Genomic DNA, 21,246 nt, shown 5'->3' with positions numbered 1-21,246 from the left:
ATTTTTTTATATGAAATTCCACCAAAAAAAAAAGTAAAAATCAAAATTTTTTAACATTTTCGGCCAATTTATTTTATGCTACCTATGTTTGGTAAAAAAAATCGCAAAAAGCGTATTTTGATTGGTTTGCGCAAAAGTTATCGCGTTTACTAACAAAGGGAAAGATTTTTGTCATTTTTGTTGTTTTTTTTTTTAACGCGTAATGGCGGCGATCTGCGATTTTTTTTGCGGTACTGCGACATTGCGGCGGACAGATCGGACCCTTGACTGACATTTTTGACACTTTTGGGGTTACCAGTGACATTTCTACAGTAATCAGTGCTATATATATGCACTGTTACTGTAAAAATACACTGGTAGTGAAGGGGTTAACTTTATTTGGGAGGGAGGGGCTGTGTGTGTCCCTAGGGGCGTGCTTTCTACTGTGATTGGCTGTGGCTTGAGCTGTAAGGACACTGATCAACGGATCTACATAGTAGATCCATGTGATCAGTGTCTTTACAGCGAGGAGAATGACAGGTGGCTTGTTTACACAAGCTGCCTGACATTCTCCCTCTCCCCCGCCGATCGCCGAGTGGCCGGCGGACATCGGGTCCACTGGTCACACGCGCGGGGGGGGGGTCCGTGACCACGCGGGAGCGTGCCTCCGGCGGCGCGCGCGCGCTCGCTCCCTAGACCCTCACAAGCAAGCAACGTAGCCCTACGTTAGTTTGCCTGTGAGGGGCTGACCGCCGACGTAGATAGTCGTGCGGCGGTCGGCAAGTGGTTAAAAGAAAAATGGCCTTGAGCTCTATGTTAAAATGTGGTATAGCACATATGTCAAAATTCACTATATTACTAAAAGTATTGGGACACCTGCCTTTACACGCACATGAACTTTAATGGCATCCCAGTCTTAGTCCATAGGGTTCAATATTGAGTTGGCCCACCCTTTGCAGCTATAACAGCTTCAACTCTTCTGGGAAGGCTCTCCACAAGGTCTATTGTGTCTCTGGGAATGTTTGACCATTCTTCCAGAAGCGCATGTAGCACTACTCCCTTGGGAGCTGATTGAAACGGACCCCCTTGGTTTACCCATAGCAACAACTTATGAATTCTTAGTACCAGTGTTTGGCTCAGTCAGGAAACAGTCCAGGGGATTTGTTTTTGGTTATTTTTATTTTAACTTGGGATGGGAGAAAGGATGGGTGGGATACTCAAACTTGATGAACTATGCACAACTGAAGGACTTCTAGCTGAATTGAGTGCGGCAAGGCTGCTGATTCACCTTGCCACTGAAGTGAAGTGTTTGATAGGGAGTTGTCTTGTAACGTGATTTCTCAACAAAATAAAGCATGGAGACATGGATGGATGGGGGAGTTTGCTGTGAATAGTAAACATGAATTAAATAGTGTTTTTGGTTTGTGGTGCTCAGATGCAGTGAAGATCTGCCTTTACTCAACACAGTTTCATCTAGTAGAATTAGTAGGAATTTTGTAAGTTTTTGTTGTGTTTGTGTGTTAATAATGATGATTTTATCTTATTAGTTTATTTTTATCAAAAACATTGTTTTTATTAAGCATTTGTGCACCTATCGCAGGATGTACAAAATCAGTAGCACCATATTTTTATAAAATCTGTCCTGTACTTTCAGAAAATGTATGGTTTAGGGGGCTGTTTAGAAACTCTGAAAGCTGTAAGTGAAAAATGATAAAGAGAAATAAAATTTAAAAAAATAGCAAAAATGGTCCAGTCACCCAAGGTAAAAGAGAAGTGCAGGGCATGGCAGCAAAATAGTTAAAGAGCACCTGTCACTAAATAATAAGGGCTCCCGAGCCACCAATATATAACATATATACATATACATTATCTTGTTCATAAGCTAACAGATTTTATTACTTACAGGGAATAATATGCCCTCAAGTGCTAACTGGATTGATAGCAAATATCTTCAATGCACTTATTAATTACATTTTCTTGTATGTGCTTGGCCTGGGAGTCATGTAAGTTCCTCTGTTAAAACTGTTACAAATACATTGTTGTTTTTATTATTGATTTATTGGTATGGTTTTAAATCATGTCCTGCATATAGTGCTCATTTTTACATGGTTTTGTAGAAAGTGAAGGGGTCCATAATTTACTCAATAAAATCAAGCAGACCGAAGCATTATTCTAGAGAAACCAAAGGAAATGATGAAGGCTTACGTTTCTGACCTCCTTCTTAAAAAGCTTGAAAGTATTGGGCCAATGGGTGGAAAAACTAAGAGAATGCCCGCATCCCTAAATATGAACAACAAGAACGAGGAAGTTCCCTCTGAATGGGATTTTGAAGGGCAGTAGTGAAGAGTACATAAATATCAAGGAAGGTTTGTGGAAAACAAAATGATATGGTTTATTACAGAATACAAAAAAAAAATCAAAAACAGCAAAAGAGTATTTCTACAATACAAAATAGATTAAAGATCCAGGCGGTTCAAATACATAAATGACCAATATTCATGTCTACTATTTATTATTATTATTATTATACAGGATTTATATAGCGCCAACAGTTTGCGCAGCGCTTAACAAAATGAAGGCAGAGATTACAGTTAGACTACAATTTGGAACAAAAGGAATCAGAGGGCCCTGCTCGTTAGAGCTTACAATCTAAAAGGGAGGGTCAATTGATACAAAAGGCAATAGCTGTGGGGGATGAGCTGATGGAGCAAGTGAAACAGTGTTATTAGTTAGTAGCTGGGTAGGCTTCTTTAAAGAGAAGGGTTTTCAGGGATCGTCTAAAGATGGATAGATTAGGGGACAGTCGAACAGATTGGGGTAGAGAGTTCCAAAGAATGGGAGAAGCTCTGGAGAAATCCTGGAGGCGAGCATGGGAAGAGGTGACAAGGGAGCTAGAGAGCAGGAGGTCTTGGGAGGACCGAAGAGAGCGGCTAGGTTGATATTTTGAGATCAGGTTAGTGATGTAGCTGGGGGCAGAGTTGTGGATGGCTTTGTAAACTATTGTTAGCACTTTGAATTTTATTCGTTGGGTGAGTGGAAGCCAATGAAGGGATTGGCAGAGAGGGTTGGAGGACACTGAACGGTTGGTAAAGTGGGTAAGTCTTGCAGCAGCATTCATTATGGATTGAAGGGTGGATAATCTATGCAAGGGTAATCCAATGAGGAGGTAATACTTTGGGTCTTCCGCTATCCCTTTTTGTGGATAGTAGACATGAACGTTGGTCACTTATGTATTTGAAACGCCTGAATTTTTAATTCCATTTTGTATTGTAGAAATACTCTTTTGCGTTTTTTGATTTTTTGCATTCTGTAATAAACCATATCATTTTGTTTTACACAAACCTTCCTTGATATTGATATTTCTGTACTCTACACTACTGGCTTTCAAAATCCCATTCGGAGGGAACTTCCTTGTTCTTGTTCTTCTGAAAATGCTAGTTGCCTGGCTGTCATGCTGACCCAATGATCACTGACCCAGATGGAGTATGCAGGTCTGAAATTCTGACTTTGTTTGCTTGTTTCAATGCAGTGACTCAATGCCAATGGCAGCCAGGTAAATAGTATTTTCAGAATCCCCTGTTATTCTCCCAGCACAGGTTTTCTTTATGATCACAGCAGTCCTGCTGACTAGGTCTAGGTGATTGAACACAAACTGATTGCAGGAAGATCTCACTACATGTGTGTGGCACTGTACTACTGGCCAGTCTAAAAGTCAAAATGGAGGTCCTGGTGATACAGTACTTGGAGAAAGGGTGGGCAGATTTTTCTCACTGAAAAATCTGTGTGTCCAAACACACTTAGGGCTCTTTCACACGGGCGATCCGATCAGATCCGCCTGTCAGTTTTTTAGGCGGATCTGATCGGATCCTCCATGCAGCTCTATGGGGCAGCGGGTGTCAGCGGAGACATCTCCGCGGCCACCCGCTGCCATCCGTATCCGATCCTGTGCGTGAAATCTGGACGGATGGAAACCCTATTTTTCCATCCGTTCAGTAATCGGATCGGATCTGATGAGAGCGGACAAGCGGTCCGCTCTCATCCGATCCCCCATAGAGGGCAGCGGGGGCTGAGACACCTCCCTCTCCGATCTGCAAGCGGAGACGGAGCTGTCATCCGCCGGCTCAGCGGGGATCGCGGATCGATCCCCGCTGAGCAACACGGATCCGCCTACGGAGGCGGACCGTGTGAAAGAGCTCTTACTGTATATGATACTCTACAATATAGATAATATTTACTGTATTAGATTGAACTATATTAGATTGTACTTTATGAAAAGTATTGCATTATTGTGCAATTGATTATATTATACAGTATGTTATATTATGTTTACTGTTTTATATTACATTATATTTTATTACTGTTCAAACTATGTGTAAGGTTTCCTATTAAAATATCCTATTAGATATTTGTGATGACCACTATTTGATTAGGTTGGATTATTATTACAGGATATACACTATATTACCTAAAAGTATTGGGGCGCCTGCCTTTACACGCACATGTACTTTAATGGAATCCCAGTCTTAGTCCGTAGGGTTCAACATTAGGTTGGCCCACCCTTTGCAGCTATAACAGCTTCAACTCTTCTGGGAAGGCTGTCCACAAGGTTTAGGAGTGTGTCTATGGGAATGTTTGACCATTCTTCCAGAAGAGCATTTGTGAGGTCAGGCACTGATGTTGACAAGAAGGCCTGGCTCATAGTCTCTGTTCTAATTAATCCCAGACCCCTGTGCAGGCCAGCAAGTTCCTCCACCCCAAACTTGCTCATCCATGTCTTTATGGACCTTGCTTTGTGGACTGGTCCAAATCATTTGGTAGAGGGGGGATTTTGGTGTGGGTTGTTTTTTTAGGGTTTGGGGTTGGCCCCCTTAGTTCCAGTGAAGGGAACTTCTATGGTGTCAGCATACAAGACATTTTGGACAATTTCATGCTCCCAACTTTGGGGGAACGGTTTGGGGATGGCCCCTTCCTGTTCCAACATGACTGCGCACCATGAATGCACAAACAAGGTCCATAAAGACATGGATGAGCGAGTTAAGGGGTGGAAGAACTTGACTGGCCTGCACAGAGTCCTGACCTCAACCCAATAGAACACCTTTGGGATGAATTAGAGCAGAGACTGCAAGCCAGGCCTTCTCGTCCACATGAGTGCCTGACCTCACAAATGCAGTTCTGGAAGAATGGTCAAAAATTCCCATAGACACAGGCAGGTGCCTCAATACTTTTGGTAATAAAGTATAAGTTTTATGGTATACTTTATCTTTTTGTCCTGTTTTGCAATTAGCAGAAGCATTGTCGGCCTTCCATGCACATTTCTTTAGTTGATTGTTGAGCTGCCTATCAGGCATCCACATGACTCTTGTAGACCTGATAAATAGCCCAATGGGCCAGCTGAAGGTGTGTACACAGCATGCTGACAACACTGCTGCCAATTAGGAGGCATTGGCTTGGCAATGTCAGCCTGCAAGAGGAAATTGCTGTTGATGGCAGGATTTCAAAGAGGAAAAACTTTTTCAACAGTGAAAACTGATTTGCTAAAGAAAACAGTGAATCATTAGGCCAAACATACTGAAAATGGATTTTGGGTTTAAGTAGACTTTGACCTCCCCCCTCTGAAAGATAAAGTGGAACGGAACTCCAAAAGAAAAGAGTTTCTATAATATAGGAAACCTTTAGAAATGCTAATCATTACTAAGCAGTAACAAATGAATGCTGCAACCTAGCTACATCCAAAGCTGGCCATACATGGGTCAGTTTTTTTTGTTCAACCAGAGGGTTGAAAGACAAAAATCTGACCCTATTCCTCCATCCACACACTTGATATACAGTGCCTTGAAAAAGTATTCATAGCCCCTGACATTTTTCACATTTTGTCATGCTACAATCAAAAACCTAAATGTATTTTATTGGGATTTTATGTTATAGACCACTGGTGTCAAACACAATGCTGGGGCCGAATCCGGCCCGCCAGGCCATTTCATGTGGCCCTCACACCCAGTGTATCCTGCAGCTACAGCCCCCCCCCCCTTATCTCTGTCCCCACCATGTTTTTGCAGTTGGCAGCAGAGAGGAGGACAGAACTCCTCCTCCAGGCCTTGCGCTTCTCATATCCAATCCCCCAAACCATCTCAGCAGTCGGCAGCAGAGAGGAGGACAGAACTCCTCCTCCAGGCCTTGCGCTTCTCATATCCAATCCCCCAAACCATCTCAGCGGTCAGTAGCAGAGAGGAGGACAGAACTCCTCCTCCAGGTCTTGCTCTTCTCATATCCAATCCCCCAAACCGCCTCAGCAGTCAGTAGCAGAGAGGAGGAAAGAAGTGCTCCTAGAGATCCTGCGTCTCTCTGTGGCATGCTCTAATCTCTGTCCCCTTTGGTCTCAGCATTCAGCAGGCTCAGTCAGCTGACTCCAGCCTTCCTCTGGTCCTCCTCCAGACCCTGCATCTCTGCTTTCTCGGCATTCACTGCTCTGCCCCTAGCTTCTTCCTGGCAGCAGGACATGGTAAGGGGGGTGCACTGTGATGTAAGTGAATGTGGGGGGGCTCTTGACATCTGATTTTAGGGGGGAATTGGGGTTCTCTGGACATCAAGTCTTACAGATGCAACCAGCCCTTTCAGGGGAATCATAATGCTGATGTGGGTCGCGATGAAATCAAGTTTGACACCCCTTTTATAGACCAACACAAAGTGACACATACAGTAACTGTGAAATAGAATGAAAATAAAAATGTTTTTTAACCACTTTACAACCGGAGGATTTTGCTGTCTTCCGTCCAGGCCACTTTTTGCGATTCGGCGCTGTGCGACTTCAACTGACAATTGCGCGGTCGTGCGACGCCGTACCCAAACGAAATTTACGTCCTTTTTTTCCCACAAACAGAGCTTTCTTTTGGTGGTATTTGATCACCTGTGCGATTTTTACTTTTTGCGCTATAAACAAAAAAAGAGCGTTTATTTTGAAAAAATAACAATATTTTTCACATTTTTTTATATGAAATTCCCCCCAAAAAAGATGTAAAAACCAATTTTTTTAAAAGTTTTTGGCCAATTTGTTTTATGCTACATATGTTTGGTAAAAAAAATCGCAATAAGCGTATTTTGATTGGTTTGCGCAAAAGTTATTGCGTTTACTAACAAAGGGAAAGATTTCTGTCATTTTTGGTGTTTTTTTTTTAACGCGTAATGGCGGCGATCTGCGATTTTTTTTGCGGGACTGCGACATTGCGGCGGACAGACCGGACCCCTGACTGACATTTTTGACACTTTTGGGGGTACCAGTGACATTACTGCAGTAATCAGTGCTGTATATATGCACTGTTACTGTAAAAATGACACTGGCAGGGAAGGGGTTAATTTTATTGGAGAGGGAGGGGTTAATGTATGCCTGGTGCTTACTGACGTGTGTGGGGGGAGGTGACTATGTGATTCATGGACAGATCGGATGTCCAGCTATGCTGAACAGTCCGATCTGTCACTCCCTGTCACTATGGAGATCCGCCCGCTGTGTTTACACACAGCGGGCGGATCTCCAGACTCGATCCCCGACGATCGGGTAAGAGCAGCGGCGATCGCCGCTGCTCCTCCCCTGGCCCGACTCCCGCTGTGAATGAAAACAGCGGGAGCGAGCCTCCGGCGGCGCGCAAGCGCCGCCCAGAAGGGGAGGAGTCCAGTCACGTTAATACTACGTGACTGGACGGGAACGAGCCACTCTGCCGCAGTAGTATTACTGTGAGCGGTACTAGAGTGGTTAACCGCTTGCCGACCGCCGCAAGTACATATACTGCGGCGGTCAGCCCCGTGCAGGCAAAGTGACGTACCGGTACGTCACTAGCCTGTGAGCCAATAGGGCAGGGATCTTCAAACTATGGCCCTCCAGTTGTTCAGAAACTACAATTCCCATCATGCCTAGTCATGTCTCTGAATTTCAGAGTTTTACAATGCCTTATGGGATGTGTAGTTCCGCAACAGCTGGAGGGCCGTAGTTTAAGGATCCCTGCAATAGGGGGTGAGCGCGCGCCGCCAAAGGCGCGCTCCTGCCCCCGCTCGTTCACGGATACCTCAGCGCGAGTGACCGGCGGACCCGATGTCCGCCGGTCACTCGCGATCGTCATTTACAGAGGGAGAAAGGCAGGCGGCAAATGTGAACAAAGCCACCTGTCATTCTCCCTTGTGTCATACGGTCCTGCTATGTAGGACCGTAGATCTCTGCTGTTACATAAAAAGCCACATCCCTGCACAGTAAGAATCACGCCCCTAGGGACACACTTAACCCCTCCTTCCCCAATAAAATTAACCCCTTCCCTGCCAGTGTCATTTTTACCGTAACAGTGCATATGTATAGCACTGATTACTGTAGTAATGTCACTGGTACCCCCAAAAATGTCAAAAATGTCAGTCAAGGGTCCGATCTGTCCGCCGCAATGTCGCAGTCCCGCAAAAAAAAAAATCTCAGATCGCCGCCATTACTCGTTTAAAAAAACAACAAAAATTACAAAAATCTTTCCCTTAGTTAGTAAACGCAATAACTTTTGCGCAAACCAATAAAAATATGCTTATTGCGATTTTTTTTACCAAACATATGTAGCAGAAAACAAATTGGCCAAAAATGGTAAAAAATTTTGATTTTTACTTTTTTTTTTTTTGGGGAATTTCATATAAAAAAATGTGAAAAATATTGTTATTTTTGCAAAATTGTCGCTCTTTTTTTGTTTATAGCGCATGATTAAAAATTTGCAGAGGTGATCAAATACCACCAAAAGAAAGCTCTGTTTGTGGGGAAAAAAAGGACGTCAAATTAGTTTAGGTGCAGCGCCGCACGACCGCGCAACTGTCCGTTAAGTTCACGCAGTGCCGAATCGCAAAATAGGGCCTGGTCAGGAAGGAGGTAAAATCTTCCGGGGCTTAAGTGTTTAAAAATTTTTACAAATAAATATCTGAAAAGTTTGGTGTGCATTTGTATTTAGCCCCCTTTACTCTGATACCCCTAACTAAAATTTAGTGGAACCAATTGTCTTCAGAAGTCACCTAATCAGTAAATAAAGTCCACCTGTGTATAATTTAATCTTAGTATAAATACAACTGTGAAGCCCTCAGAGGTTTGTTTTACAGAACCTAAGTGAAAAGCATCATGAAGGCCAAAGACACCTCAGACAGGTCAGGGATAAAGTTGTGGAGAAGTTTAAAGCAGGGTTATATTATAAAAAAATATCCAAAGGTTTGAACATCTCGCAAAGCACTGTTCAATCCATCATCAATAAATGGAAAGAGTATGGCCCAACTGCAAACCTCCCAAGACATGGCCGTCCACCTAAACTGACAGGCTGGGCCAGGAGAGCATTAATCAGAGAAGTAGCCAAGAGGTCCATGGTAACTCTGGAGGATCTGGAGAGATCCACAGCTCAGGTGGGAGAATCTGTCCACAGGACAACTATTAGTCGTGCACTCCACAAATCTGTCCTTTATGGAAGAGTGGCAAGAAGAAAGCCATTGTTGAAAGAAAGCCATAAGAAGTCCCATTTGCAGTTTGTGAGAAGCCATGTGGGGGACACAGCAAACATTGTTGAAAGAAAGCCATAAGAAGTCCCATTTGCAGTTTGTGAGAAGCCATGTGGGGGACACAGCAAACATGGAAGAAGGTGCTCTGGTCAGATGAGACCAAAATTGAACTTTTTAGCCTAAAAGCAAGACACTATGTGTGGCGGAAAACTAACACTGCACATCACCCTGAACACACCATCCCAACCGTGAAACATGGTGGTGGCAGCATCATATTGTGGGGATGTTTTTCTTCAGAAGTGACAGTAAAGCTGGTCAGAGCTGATGGGAAGATGGATAGAGCCAAATACAGTGAAATCTTAGAAAAAAACCTGTTAGAGTCTGAAAAAGACTTGAGACTGGGGCAGAGGTTCACCTTCCAGCAGGACAATGACCCTAAACATACAGCCAGAGCTACAACTGAATGGTTTAGATCAAAGCATATTCATGTGTTAGAATGGCCCACTCAAAGTCCAGACCTAAATCCAATTAAGGATCTGTGGCAAGACTTGAAAATTGCTGTTCACAAACACAGTCCATCTAATCTGACAGAGCTTGAGCTATTTTGCAAAGAAGAATGAGCAAAACTGTCACTCTCTAGATGTGCAAAGCTGGTAGAGACATCCCCAAAAAGACTTGCAGCTGTAATTGCAGTGAAGGGTAGTTCTACAAAATATTGACTCAGGGGGGCTGAATACAAATGTACGCCACACTTTTCAGATATTTATTTGTAAAAAATATTGAAAACCATTTATCATTTTCCTTCCAGTTCACAATTATGTGCCACTTTGTGTTTGTCTATCACATAAAATACATTTACATTTTTGGTTGTAACATGACAAAATGTGGAAAATGTCAAAGGGTATGAATACTTTCTCAAGGCACTGTAGATAGCAAAATCCTTCTCACTGTGTCTTTGTATTCTGATAATGGGGAGACGTGCCCGCTGTCAGAATACACAGATCAGCTCTGCAGTCTTTTGCCTGTGGCGTTGCTCGAGCAAGAGTATACTGACAGGGCGGTTGAAGAGAAGTTGATAGATTGACTTCTGTTGAGCCACAGTGGTCACACATGGATCGAAATTCAGCTGGTCCCTGCCCGCCCAGTTTCGACCCATATATGGCCAGCTTTAGTAGTACACTTCCTGGTATGTAAGTGTGCCTAGGCACCCCTGTGCCTACAGCCTCATAGCAGTATATCTGCAGTGTGAAAGCTAAGGCTGTCTCTGACTACTAGTCCTAATAGATTTAAAGTGACATTTGGAGATGTCACTGTATTGTACTGCTCCCTGTTCACTTGCTGGAGGCCCTGACGCTAGGAAGCAAAGCCTCGTCTCTACCAAGATGGCCACCTCCATACAGAGGCAGTGCAAAACACGGCATGATTTTTTTGTGTAATACATTTTTATTAAAAAAGGTATATGAACAAACATAAAGTACACAATTGTACAAAAACTAAGAGCAACATGAAAATACATAATAGAAAAAGAGAAAACAACCACAGGAGGGCATGTATTTGTACCAATCAAGACATAGAATCAGGATATGAGTACCACTTCTGGACGCAACGTGTCCTACCGTGAAAAATAGAGAAAGAAGTAAACAGAGATAGAAATAGAGAGTAGGAAGAAGAGAGTGGAGAATGGAGAAAAGGGGGGGGGGAGGGGGGGGGAGAAAAGGGGTGCAGGAGGAAGGGGGGGAGAAAAGGAGGGGGGGAATCCAGGTTGGCTCAATGTAAGACTCAGTAACTTTAGCAACCATTTTGAGTGAACATTCTGCATAAAACCATAGACAGGTGTCAATTAGATGTAGACATCAGCAGAACACGGCATGATAAGTCAATAGTGGAAAAAAGAACAGCTGCAAGGGGACCACAGGCAATACTGGGGGCTAGTGCCTTGCCTTTTTTTTGGGCTCAGCTTCCAGAAATCAGTTCCAAACCCTAATAGAAAAAATCTCATACAATCTTTATGCCCTCACTCACCTAATATTTTATCTAACCACTAAATTGAGTCTAGCACTATCCTAACTCTTAACCACTTAAGATTTTACCCCCTTCCTGACCAGGGCCTATTTTGCGATTCGGCACTGCGTGACTTTAACGGACAATTGCGCGGTTGTGCGACACTGTACCTAAACAAATTTGACGTCCTTTTTTCCCCACAAACAGAGCTTTCTTTTGGTGGTATTTGATCACCTGTGCAATTTCTACTTTTTGCGCTATAAACAAAAAAAGAGCATCAATTTTGCAAAAATAACAATATTTTTCACATTGTTTCACAAATTTTTCAAATTTTTTTATATGAAATTCCCCCCCCCAAAAAATTGTAAAAATCAAAAATTTTTAACATTTTAGGCCAATTTGTTTTCTGCTACATATGTTTGGTAAAAAAAATTGCAAAAAGCGTATTTTGATTGGTTTGCGCAAAAGTTATTGCGTTTACTAACTAAGGGAAAGATTTTTGTCATTTTTGTTGTTTTATTTAACGCGTAATGGCGGCGATCTGCGATTTTTTTTTTGCGGACAGATCGGACCCTTGACTGACATTTTTGACACTTTTGGGGTTACCAGTGACATTACTACAGTAATCAGTGATATACATATGCACTGTTACTGTAAAATGACACTGGCAGTGAAGGGGTTAACTTTTGAGAGGGAGGGGTTAAGTGTGTCCCTAGGGGCGTGATTCTAACTGTGATTGGCTGTGGCTTGAGGTGTAGGAACAGTGATCAATGGTCCTACATAGTAGAACCGTATGATCATCACTATTCTTACACAGGGGAGAATGACAGGCGGCTTGTTTACATTAGCCGCCTGCCTTTCTCCTGCTCTAAAGGACGATCGTGAGTGACCGGGGGACATCGGGTCCGCCGGGCACACACGCGGGGGGGGGTCCGTGACCGCGCCTCTGGTGGCGCGCGCTCGCTCCCTAGACCCTCACAGGCTAGCGACGTAGCCCTACGTCGCTTTGCCTGTGAGGGGCTGACTGCCGACGTAAATAGTCGTGCGGCGGTCAGCAAGCGGCTAAACCAGGCCCGAACAACAACTCTTGTTCTGCTGCATATTGACCTTGTACTGTGTCCGAAGCTTCCCCACAGATAGCAAACAGTTCCACGCTGAAAGTGCAGAGTTCATGGTGACAAAATAATGAGATCCACATATTATCTAACATTATCTTATAAATAAAAGTAATATGTGAATGCCTGCTAATAATTTGGAAGCCTATCTGGGCGGTGCTTCACTTAAACATGGTTGGTTTTATCAGGTAAACCATTGGATCTAAAAATGATTGGTTATGATCATGGCAGAATTAAATTTAGCCCAGAAGTGTTAAAGTTTAGAGAAGTAGGTGTAAAATATCCTATCTACTATATGCAGGGCCATCTTTAATATTAATTGGACCCTGGGCAAAGATTTTCTTGGGCCCTCCTGAATCCACTTATCGACTATTTGCAAGCAATGCGGTCTCAAGGGGAAGCTGTCTTGGGCCCCACAACAATGAATGAGCCGGGGGCAGCTGTCCCTTTTGCCCTGTGTTAAAGACGGCCCTGACTATATGAATCCTACTATATATACAGTATATTAGTAGAAAAATATTTTAGTAAAGGGATGATGTAAATAATATTGTTTCTAGTCGTTAGTGATAGCAGACCTGAAATATACATCTAAGGAGCAGTAAACATTTCCTTGTTTCTGTCCCCAGGGGCTCCGCATGGGCCAATACCATCTCTCAGTATGTCCAGGCCATTCTCCTCTTTTTATACATAGTGTGGAGGAAACTTTACGTGGATACCTGGGGAGGTACTGACCACAAGACCTTATCGCATGTTACTTGGGACATCTAACTATCATTTGGGTGTTTTTAATGCATTTTTAGTGGAGCTCCAGGTTGTGTACAGAAAACCCCCCCACGGAAATCTTACTTCCTGTTTGTCCGATTGCCACACTGACTATCATAGATCTGCACAGAGCCTGAAATTAAATTTCAGCCATCCCCAGCTCTGCCTTTAGCTTTGCTACACTGAAGCATTTAATATACAGTGCCTTGAAAAAGTATTCACACCCCTTGAAATTTTCCACATTTTGTCATGTTACAACCAAAAACCTAAATGTATTTTATTAGGATTTTATGTGATAGACCAATATAGATTGGCACATAATTGTGAAATAAAAGGAAAATGATAAATGGTTTTCCAATTTTTTTTACAAATAAATATCTGAAAAGTGTGGCGTGCATTTGCATTCAGCCCCCTTTACTCTGATACCCCTAACTAAAATCTAGTGGAACCGATTGCCCTAAGAAATCACCTAATTAGTAAATAGAGTACACCTGTGTGCAATTTAATCTCAGTATAAATACAGCTGTTCTGTGAAACCCTCAGAGGTTTGTTAGAGAACCCTAGTGAACTAACAGCATTATGAAGGTCAAGGAACACACCAGACAGGTCAGGGATGAAGTTGTGGAGAAATTTAAAGCAGGGTTAGCTTATAAAAATGTCCCAAGCTTTACACATCTCACGGAGTACTGTTTAATCCATCATCCAAAAGTGAAAAGAGTATGGCACAACTGCAAACCAACCAAGACATGTCCGTCCACCTAAACTGACAGGCCGGGCAAGAAAAGCATTAATCAGAGAAGCAGCCAAGAGTCCCATGGTAACTCTGGAGGAGCTGCAGAGGTGGGAGAATCTGTCCACAGGACAACTATTAGTTGTGCACTCCACAAATCTGGCCTTTATGAAAGAGTAGCAAGAAGAAAGCCATCGTTGAACGAAAGCCATGAGAAGTCCCGTTTGCAGTTTGCGAGAAAACATGTGGGAGACACAGAAAACATGTGAAAGAAGGTGCTCAGATGAGACAAAAATTCAACTTTTTGGCCTAAAAGCAAAACACTATGTGTGGCGGAAAAGTAACACTGCACATCACCCTGAACACACCATTCCCACCGTGAAACATGGTGGTGGCAGCATCATGTTGTGGGGATGCTTTTCTTCAGCAGGGACAGGGAAGCTGGTCAGAGTTGATGTGAAGATGGATGGAGCCAAATACAGGGCAATCTTAGGAGAAAACCTGTATCTGCAAAAGACTTTAGACTGGGGGAGAGGTTCACCTCCCAGCAGGACAACGACCCTAAACATACAGCCAGAGCTACAATGGAATGGTTTAGATCAGTGTTTCTCAACCTTTTGTCAGTCAAGGCACTATTAATGGCACCCCATTCTAAAATGTTAAAAATGAAACATAGTTTTATGTAACACAGCAACATCTACACATGTAGGGCACCCAACATGACTTATTCATCCAAAGCATGTACACATTTGCAGACTGGTACTGACTAGTATTGCAATGTTTATCTTCCTTACTCAGCCAATGTGACCACAATACTGACAGGGGAGGGGCAAATAAGGATGCCATGCAGACACCCAATGTCCTCCCTATCAACTGATGACTTCATTAGTTGTTAGGACACTGATGGCTGGAAGGTTGTAATTTTTGCAAAATGAAAACCTGTAAAATTGTGTAAGGCCCCTTTCACACGGGCGGATCTGATCGGATCCTCCATGCAGCTCTATGGGGCAGTGGATGTCAGCAGAGACACCTCCGCTGACACCCGCTGACACCCGTATCCGATGCTGTCCATGAAATCTGGACGGATGGAAACCCAATTTTTCCATCTGTTCAGGTATCGGATCGGATCGGATGAGAGCGGACAGGCGGTCCGCTCTCATCCGATCCCCCATAGAGAGCAGCAGGGGCTGTGGCACCTCCCTCTCCGCACTGCAATCAGAGACGGAGCTGTCATCCGCCGGCTCAGCGGGGATCGATCCCTATGGAGGCGGACCATATGAAGGAGCCCTAACTAAAAGGCAGGCTAGGTCTACCTGCTGGCTTGTATATACATTTTGGGCGATTTTTAGGCATTTTGCCAAGGCACCCCTGAAGAAACCTGAAGGCACCCTGGTTGAAAAAGGCTGGTTTAGATCAAAGCATCGTCATGGGTTAGAATTGTCCAGTCAAAGTCCAGACCTAAATCCAATTGAGAATCTGTGGCAAGGCTTGGAAATTGCTGCTCACAGACGCTCTCCATCCAATCTGACAGAGTTTGAGCTATTTTTCAAAGAAGAATGGGCACAAATGTCACTCTCTAGATGTGCAAAGCTGGTAGAGACATCCCCAAAAAGACTTGCAGCTGTAATTGTAGGGAAAGGTTTTTCTACAAAGTATTGACTCAGTGGGGCTGAATACAAATGCACGCCACACTTTTCAGATATTTATTTGTAAAAAAAATTTGAAAACCATTTATCATTTTCTTTCCACTTTACAATTATGTGCCACTTTGTGTTGGTCTATCACATAAAATTCCAATAAAATGCATTTACGTTTTTGGTTGTAACATGACAAAATGTGGAAAATTTCAAGGGGTATAAATACTTTTCAAGGCAGTGTATGTGAGCTACTGGACAAGGGCCCTGCATATCTGGAGAGTCTCTTTATTTTTACAACACTGGAGCTAGTTGTAATTATAGCAAGTAGATCATCTGATTTAGGAAGTTGCTGTAGTAGTTTGGCTCAGCATCCACAGAACACAAGCAAGTTAGAATCTGCAATCTTAATTAAAGAGAAATTTGTTTTCTGCTTTAATATTTAGTAATTCAATGGTTGAAGCCACGCTGTGGCAACTAGGAAGCTTCTCTTCATATGCCCGCATCACTTTGAAAGCTGTGGGGCTGGGGTGTATATTAAGTGGATAACTCCTTTAACCATTTTAAGACCGGAAGGATTTCCCCCCCCCCCCCCCCCTTAATGACCAGACCCTATTTTGCGATTCGGCACTGCGTTATTTTAACGGACAATTGCGCGGTCGTGCAACACTGTTCCCAAATTCAATTTACGTCCTTTTTTTCTCACAAATCGAGCTTTCTTTTGGTGGTATGTGATCACCTGTGCGATTTCTATTTTTTGCGTTATAAACAAAAAAAGCGCAACAATTTTGGAAAAAAAACAATATTTTCACTTTCTGCTACATAACATTCCCAAAAAAAATTTTGAAATCAAAATTTGTTAACATTTTAGGCCAATTTGTTTTCTGCTATATATTTTTGGTAAAAGAAATCGCAATAAGTGTATTTTGATTGGTTTGTGCAAAAGTTATCGCGTTTACTAACTACGGGAAAGATTTATGTCATTTTTATTGTTTTTTTGTTTTTTACTAGTAATGGTGGCGATCTGCAATTTTTTGCAGGACTCCGACATTGCGGCGGACAGATCAGACCCCTAACTGACATTTTTGACACTTTTGGGGGTACCAGTGACATTACTACAGTAATCAGTGCTAAAAATATACACTGTTACTGTAATAATGACACTGGCAGGGAAGGGGTAAACAGTAAAGGTGATCAAGGGGTTAAATGTGACCCTAGGGGAGTGATTCTAACTGTTGGGGGGGCGTGGCTTCTGAGATGACCACAGAGACATCTGATCCTATATAGAAAGATCACAGGAGCTCTGTAAACATTTCAGGGAGAAGGACAGTCGGCTGTGTTTACAACAGCCGATCGTCCTTCTATCTCAATGGGGAGCGATCGTGGGTGTCAGGTGGCATTCGAGCCGCCTGACACCCGCATTGGCTTCCCCACTGACGATTGGGGGCGGGAGCGCGCGCTCGCTCCCTAGCTCCTCCCAGGCAGGCGACGTAGATCTACTTCGTTTTGCCTGAACGAGCCACCCTGCCGCAGTAAAAAGGAGACAGGTGGTCGGGGACTGGTTAAAGTAGAACTAATGGCAGTAAGGTAATAAAATATATATCTGTGCATTTTCTATAATATCACCTTCTTGCACCTTCAATTAAAACCGGCCATAGATAGACCTACTGAACTGGACGAGATTCGATCCATCTATGGGCAGACTTGTTGTACACATGTCAATCCATCGATCAATTTAAGTACAACCAGCCTGTCGGTTGTTTTACATGCGTTTACTGCTGGGGGCAAGCAGTAATCATTGTGTCCTGTCAGCTGGGAAGGCTCCCTGTCGGCAGAACATGATAGTGCTTTGGAAACGATTCCCCATAAACACTGAGTGTGTTGATGGACGGAATTAGGCCAATTTCTTTCCTTCAACCATAATCTATGGGATGCTTTACCCAAACCTCAGCCATTTTTTTTGTAGTACAGGAGTCTTTAGTTTATTTTCCTTTTGCATGCTTGCCAAGTGTATGCACAATTTTCCTATCACAACCCAAAAACATACTAGTGCTATTTGGCTTCTTCGTAACTGTCTTTTGTCAGAATCTCCTTCTCTGCTATGGTTGGTTACAAGTGCCTGCTGAGAAAGGAAGAGCGCTGATCTAGCTTAAAATCCACTAGGGAAACAGCAAATGAATGGCACTTTTCCACTGCAAGTTCCGGCTCGGCTCCACTGGGCCCTGCTTGGCTCTGTTTGGTTTTCCACTGCATGGTACCGCATGGTACGGTGTTGGAACGGTTCGGTACGGTTTGGTACGGTTTGCTTTTCCACTAAAGTAAAGTGGTTGGGATAACAACGATTCTCTGACCAATCAGTGGCTAGTAGTGACTAACAGTCAAGGCTGCATGCAAAGGATTGTGGGATATGGTACCGGTACGGCTCTCTTGGAACCACAACTGAGGTGGTACTTTTTAAGCGAGCCGTACCGTTCGGTTCCATGTAGTGGAAAAGCGCCACCGAACCGTTCCAACACCGTACCATGCGGTACCATGCAGTGGAAAAGTGCAAAAGGGAGCCGAACCGTTTGGTTCCATGCAGTGGAAAAGCGCCATTACTGACCGTTGTGACCAGTAACCTACTATGCCTTCCCATATGACATATGCTATCACTTTACTATCTATACTAGCATTTGTGTAAATTTAAAAACTGGAAATTAATCCAAAATCCTAAAACAGATATGAAATGGGAGGTGTTAATTTGTACAGCATTTTGGGACCCTTATTGGTTTGCAGGCCCTTAGGAAACATAATTTCCTAAGAGTGGGAGGATTGGTTATTACTACTTGTACAAGACAACATAAGAAGGATTACCTTCCTGAACTAAGGGACTTTAGAAGCATCGTACTGAAATGTATTTATTCGACCACAATAAAACAAACTATGGAATAATGTGTGACCACCACATATAAGTTACAAACGTGATAATACAAAAAAGTTAAATCAATACATACGTGTAGATTAAATAAATGTTGCTGTAACCTGCTTGTTAGGGCTGACGCGTTTCACAGTCCACAACTTGATACTTAGATCCTGTCTATGAAATCTTCCTAAGAGTTGATAAACATATGTCAAATGCTGTGGTAGGCCTAAGCAGTTATACCATGATGTCATCTGGTATACAGTATCTAAATTGTTAAAATGTTTTCCAATTTTTCAGATGCTCCAGCAGTGTCCCTAGTGAAGCAGTTGTGAACTGCAAAACATGTCGGCACTAACCAGCGGGATACAGCAACATTTATTTATTCTATGCATTTGTATTTAGTTCAATTTTTGTATTATCACGTTTGTACCATATATGTAGTAATCAGGCATTATTCTACCGTCTGTTTTAATGGGATCAAATAAATATTGCTTTATTTAAATGTGTTGTTAGTTTAAAAGGTAACTCCACTTTTGTGGGGAAAAAAATAGCAAATAAAGAAAAAACAATATAGCGTATACAAGTGCAACACAAATATATTTCCTTTTTAATCTGCAGCTGTTGTAATTTTCTGAAATTGCAATGCAATATGGCTACCTGGAGCTGTTCTGTACACAGAATTGTACTGACCACACCCCAGAAACATAATTTCCTGCTTGTGTGATTGGCTCACCAATTTTCCCAGAATTCTGCCTAAGATACAAGTCAGATTTCTGGCATTCCCTGCAACAAAAGTGTCATTTTTGGTGAGATACTCCCAATAGGAACACGTCTAAAGGGATGCAGGCCCAGCAGTTTTCCTCATTAGTGCTCTGCAGCTTCCACAGCTGACAGATAATTATGAAGCCATTTGACCCACTTAGCACAGAGGCACAGGGGAACAAACAGTGATTTCTTCAGAATACCAAAAGGTAGGAATCTGCAACAAAGTTTGTTACAATCCTTGTAATGTACAGAGATCACCCAACAAAAGTGGAGTTAGCACGATGCCTCTAAAGTCCATTAATCCTGGAAGGTAATCCTCTTCATGTTGTCTTGGTAGTATTTGGGATGTGGCATTGTACGTTCACTACCTGAGATATGGTAAAAACATTTTTTTTCAGATTACTAGTTGTTGAATAATTTATGTTATAATAATCTTCCCCAGGATGGTCTGTGGCCTGCTTTGATGAATGGGGCTCTTTCACCAGACTTGCCATTCCCAGCATGCTCATGCTGTGTATTGAGTGGTGGACCTTTGAAATTGGGATCATACTGGCAGGTCAGTTGCAGTAACCAGGATCCAATCATGCCTTGTTTACCATGTAATAACAGTGACATGTATGGAGGAATAATAGCATTACACAAACTGATCTCATATACCTATGTAAAGTTACATTACATACATTAGGCAATTTGGTGGCTTCCAACCACATTCAGCATACAATCAGTGTTCTAGGTTTTAGCACACAGGCAAATCAAAAAAAGGTGTGAAAATAAATTAAAAACTCAATGCCACTTGAAAAAGCATTTTCATTTAAATCACATCATGGTTTCTGTTTTCTTGCTTAACACCCATCAACATTTATGATTGTAGGCTGATTGAATGCAGCAATATTGTCGTGTGTGGCCAGCAAAGGCTTACTTTTCAGGATCCCATCTGTATGTTGTAATCTGATTTGTGGCCACACACATTGCAGGAGCGCTCATTAGAGAAGCTGAGGGAACTTGGGCAAAAGTAAAAGCAACCAGTCAGTTGTCCTCTTCAATGCTCAGGCACTTTCTTCCACAGGGTGACAAATATATGTTGCAAAAAAGTAAAAAATATTACTGTGCAGGTGATAATAACCTAAGTAAAATAAAGCTGCTTGCAATATCACAACAGAACCAATTGTGCAAAAACATACAAAATAAAAATTGCAGCGCTAAATAAAGTTCAAAGTTAATCATTAAAAAATAGTACATATAGTGCTTTTACGTGTCCCTGATGATGTCACATATGACGAAACATGTAGGACATAGTCTATGTCTGAACTAGCCACACCAATTGAGCTTGAATGCAAGTCATTTTTTTTATCCTGGGAACTACCGTCTTAAAGCGGTAGTATCCCGCTTTTTGACACTTTTACCTACAGGTAAGCCTATAATAAGGCTTACCTGTAGGTATAATTAATATCTCCTAAACCGGCACGGTTTAGGAGATATTTGCAGTGCATGCAGCCGCTCACGCGAGCGGCGCATGCGCTCTGAAGGTCCGGGGGGACCTTCAGTTTTCCTAGCCGGCAGCTTGCCGGAAAATCACTCCCGCGCGCATGCGCGGGAGTGACGTCATCGCGGCTCCGGCCAATCTCAGAGCCGGAGCCGCCGAACCCGGAAGAGACGCTTCCGGATCATGGCGGCGCCCGCAGCGATGTCCGGGGGTCCGCGTCGGGGCTTCGTTCTAAGGTAAGTAATGCATAATGAGCTAGTATGCGATGCATAATAGCTCATTATGGCTTTGTCTTGCAGGTTTTTTTTTTTTTTTTTTTCATTTTCGGGTTTACAACCGCTTTAACTGCTGACTATTTCCTGGATTGCTGTAAGTGTTTAGTA

General features: G+C 42.8%; 1 protein-coding gene across 1 annotated transcript in view; it reads left to right on the top strand.

Annotated features, from left to right (window-relative positions):
- LOC309560300 (multidrug and toxin extrusion protein 1-like) overlaps positions 1 to 21,246 on the top strand; it is an 85,125-nt gene that overhangs the window by 37,990 nt on the left and 25,889 nt on the right. The window contains exons 7-9 of the mRNA XM_082263914.1: positions 1,885 to 1,982; positions 13,214 to 13,311; positions 19,823 to 19,936. Coding sequence (XP_082120040.1) covers positions 1,885 to 1,982; positions 13,214 to 13,311; positions 19,823 to 19,936 — 310 coding nt within the window. The remainder of the gene's footprint in view (positions 1 to 1,884; positions 1,983 to 13,213; positions 13,312 to 19,822; positions 19,937 to 21,246) is intronic.

This window comes from Pelophylax lessonae, assembly GCF_965119305.1.
Source record: "Pelophylax lessonae genome assembly, chromosome: 7".
Lineage (NCBI taxonomy): Eukaryota > Metazoa > Chordata > Amphibia > Anura > Ranidae > Pelophylax > Pelophylax lessonae.
Note: the sequence above shows the minus strand (reverse complement) of the source record. Positions and strands in the feature narration are given on the sequence as shown.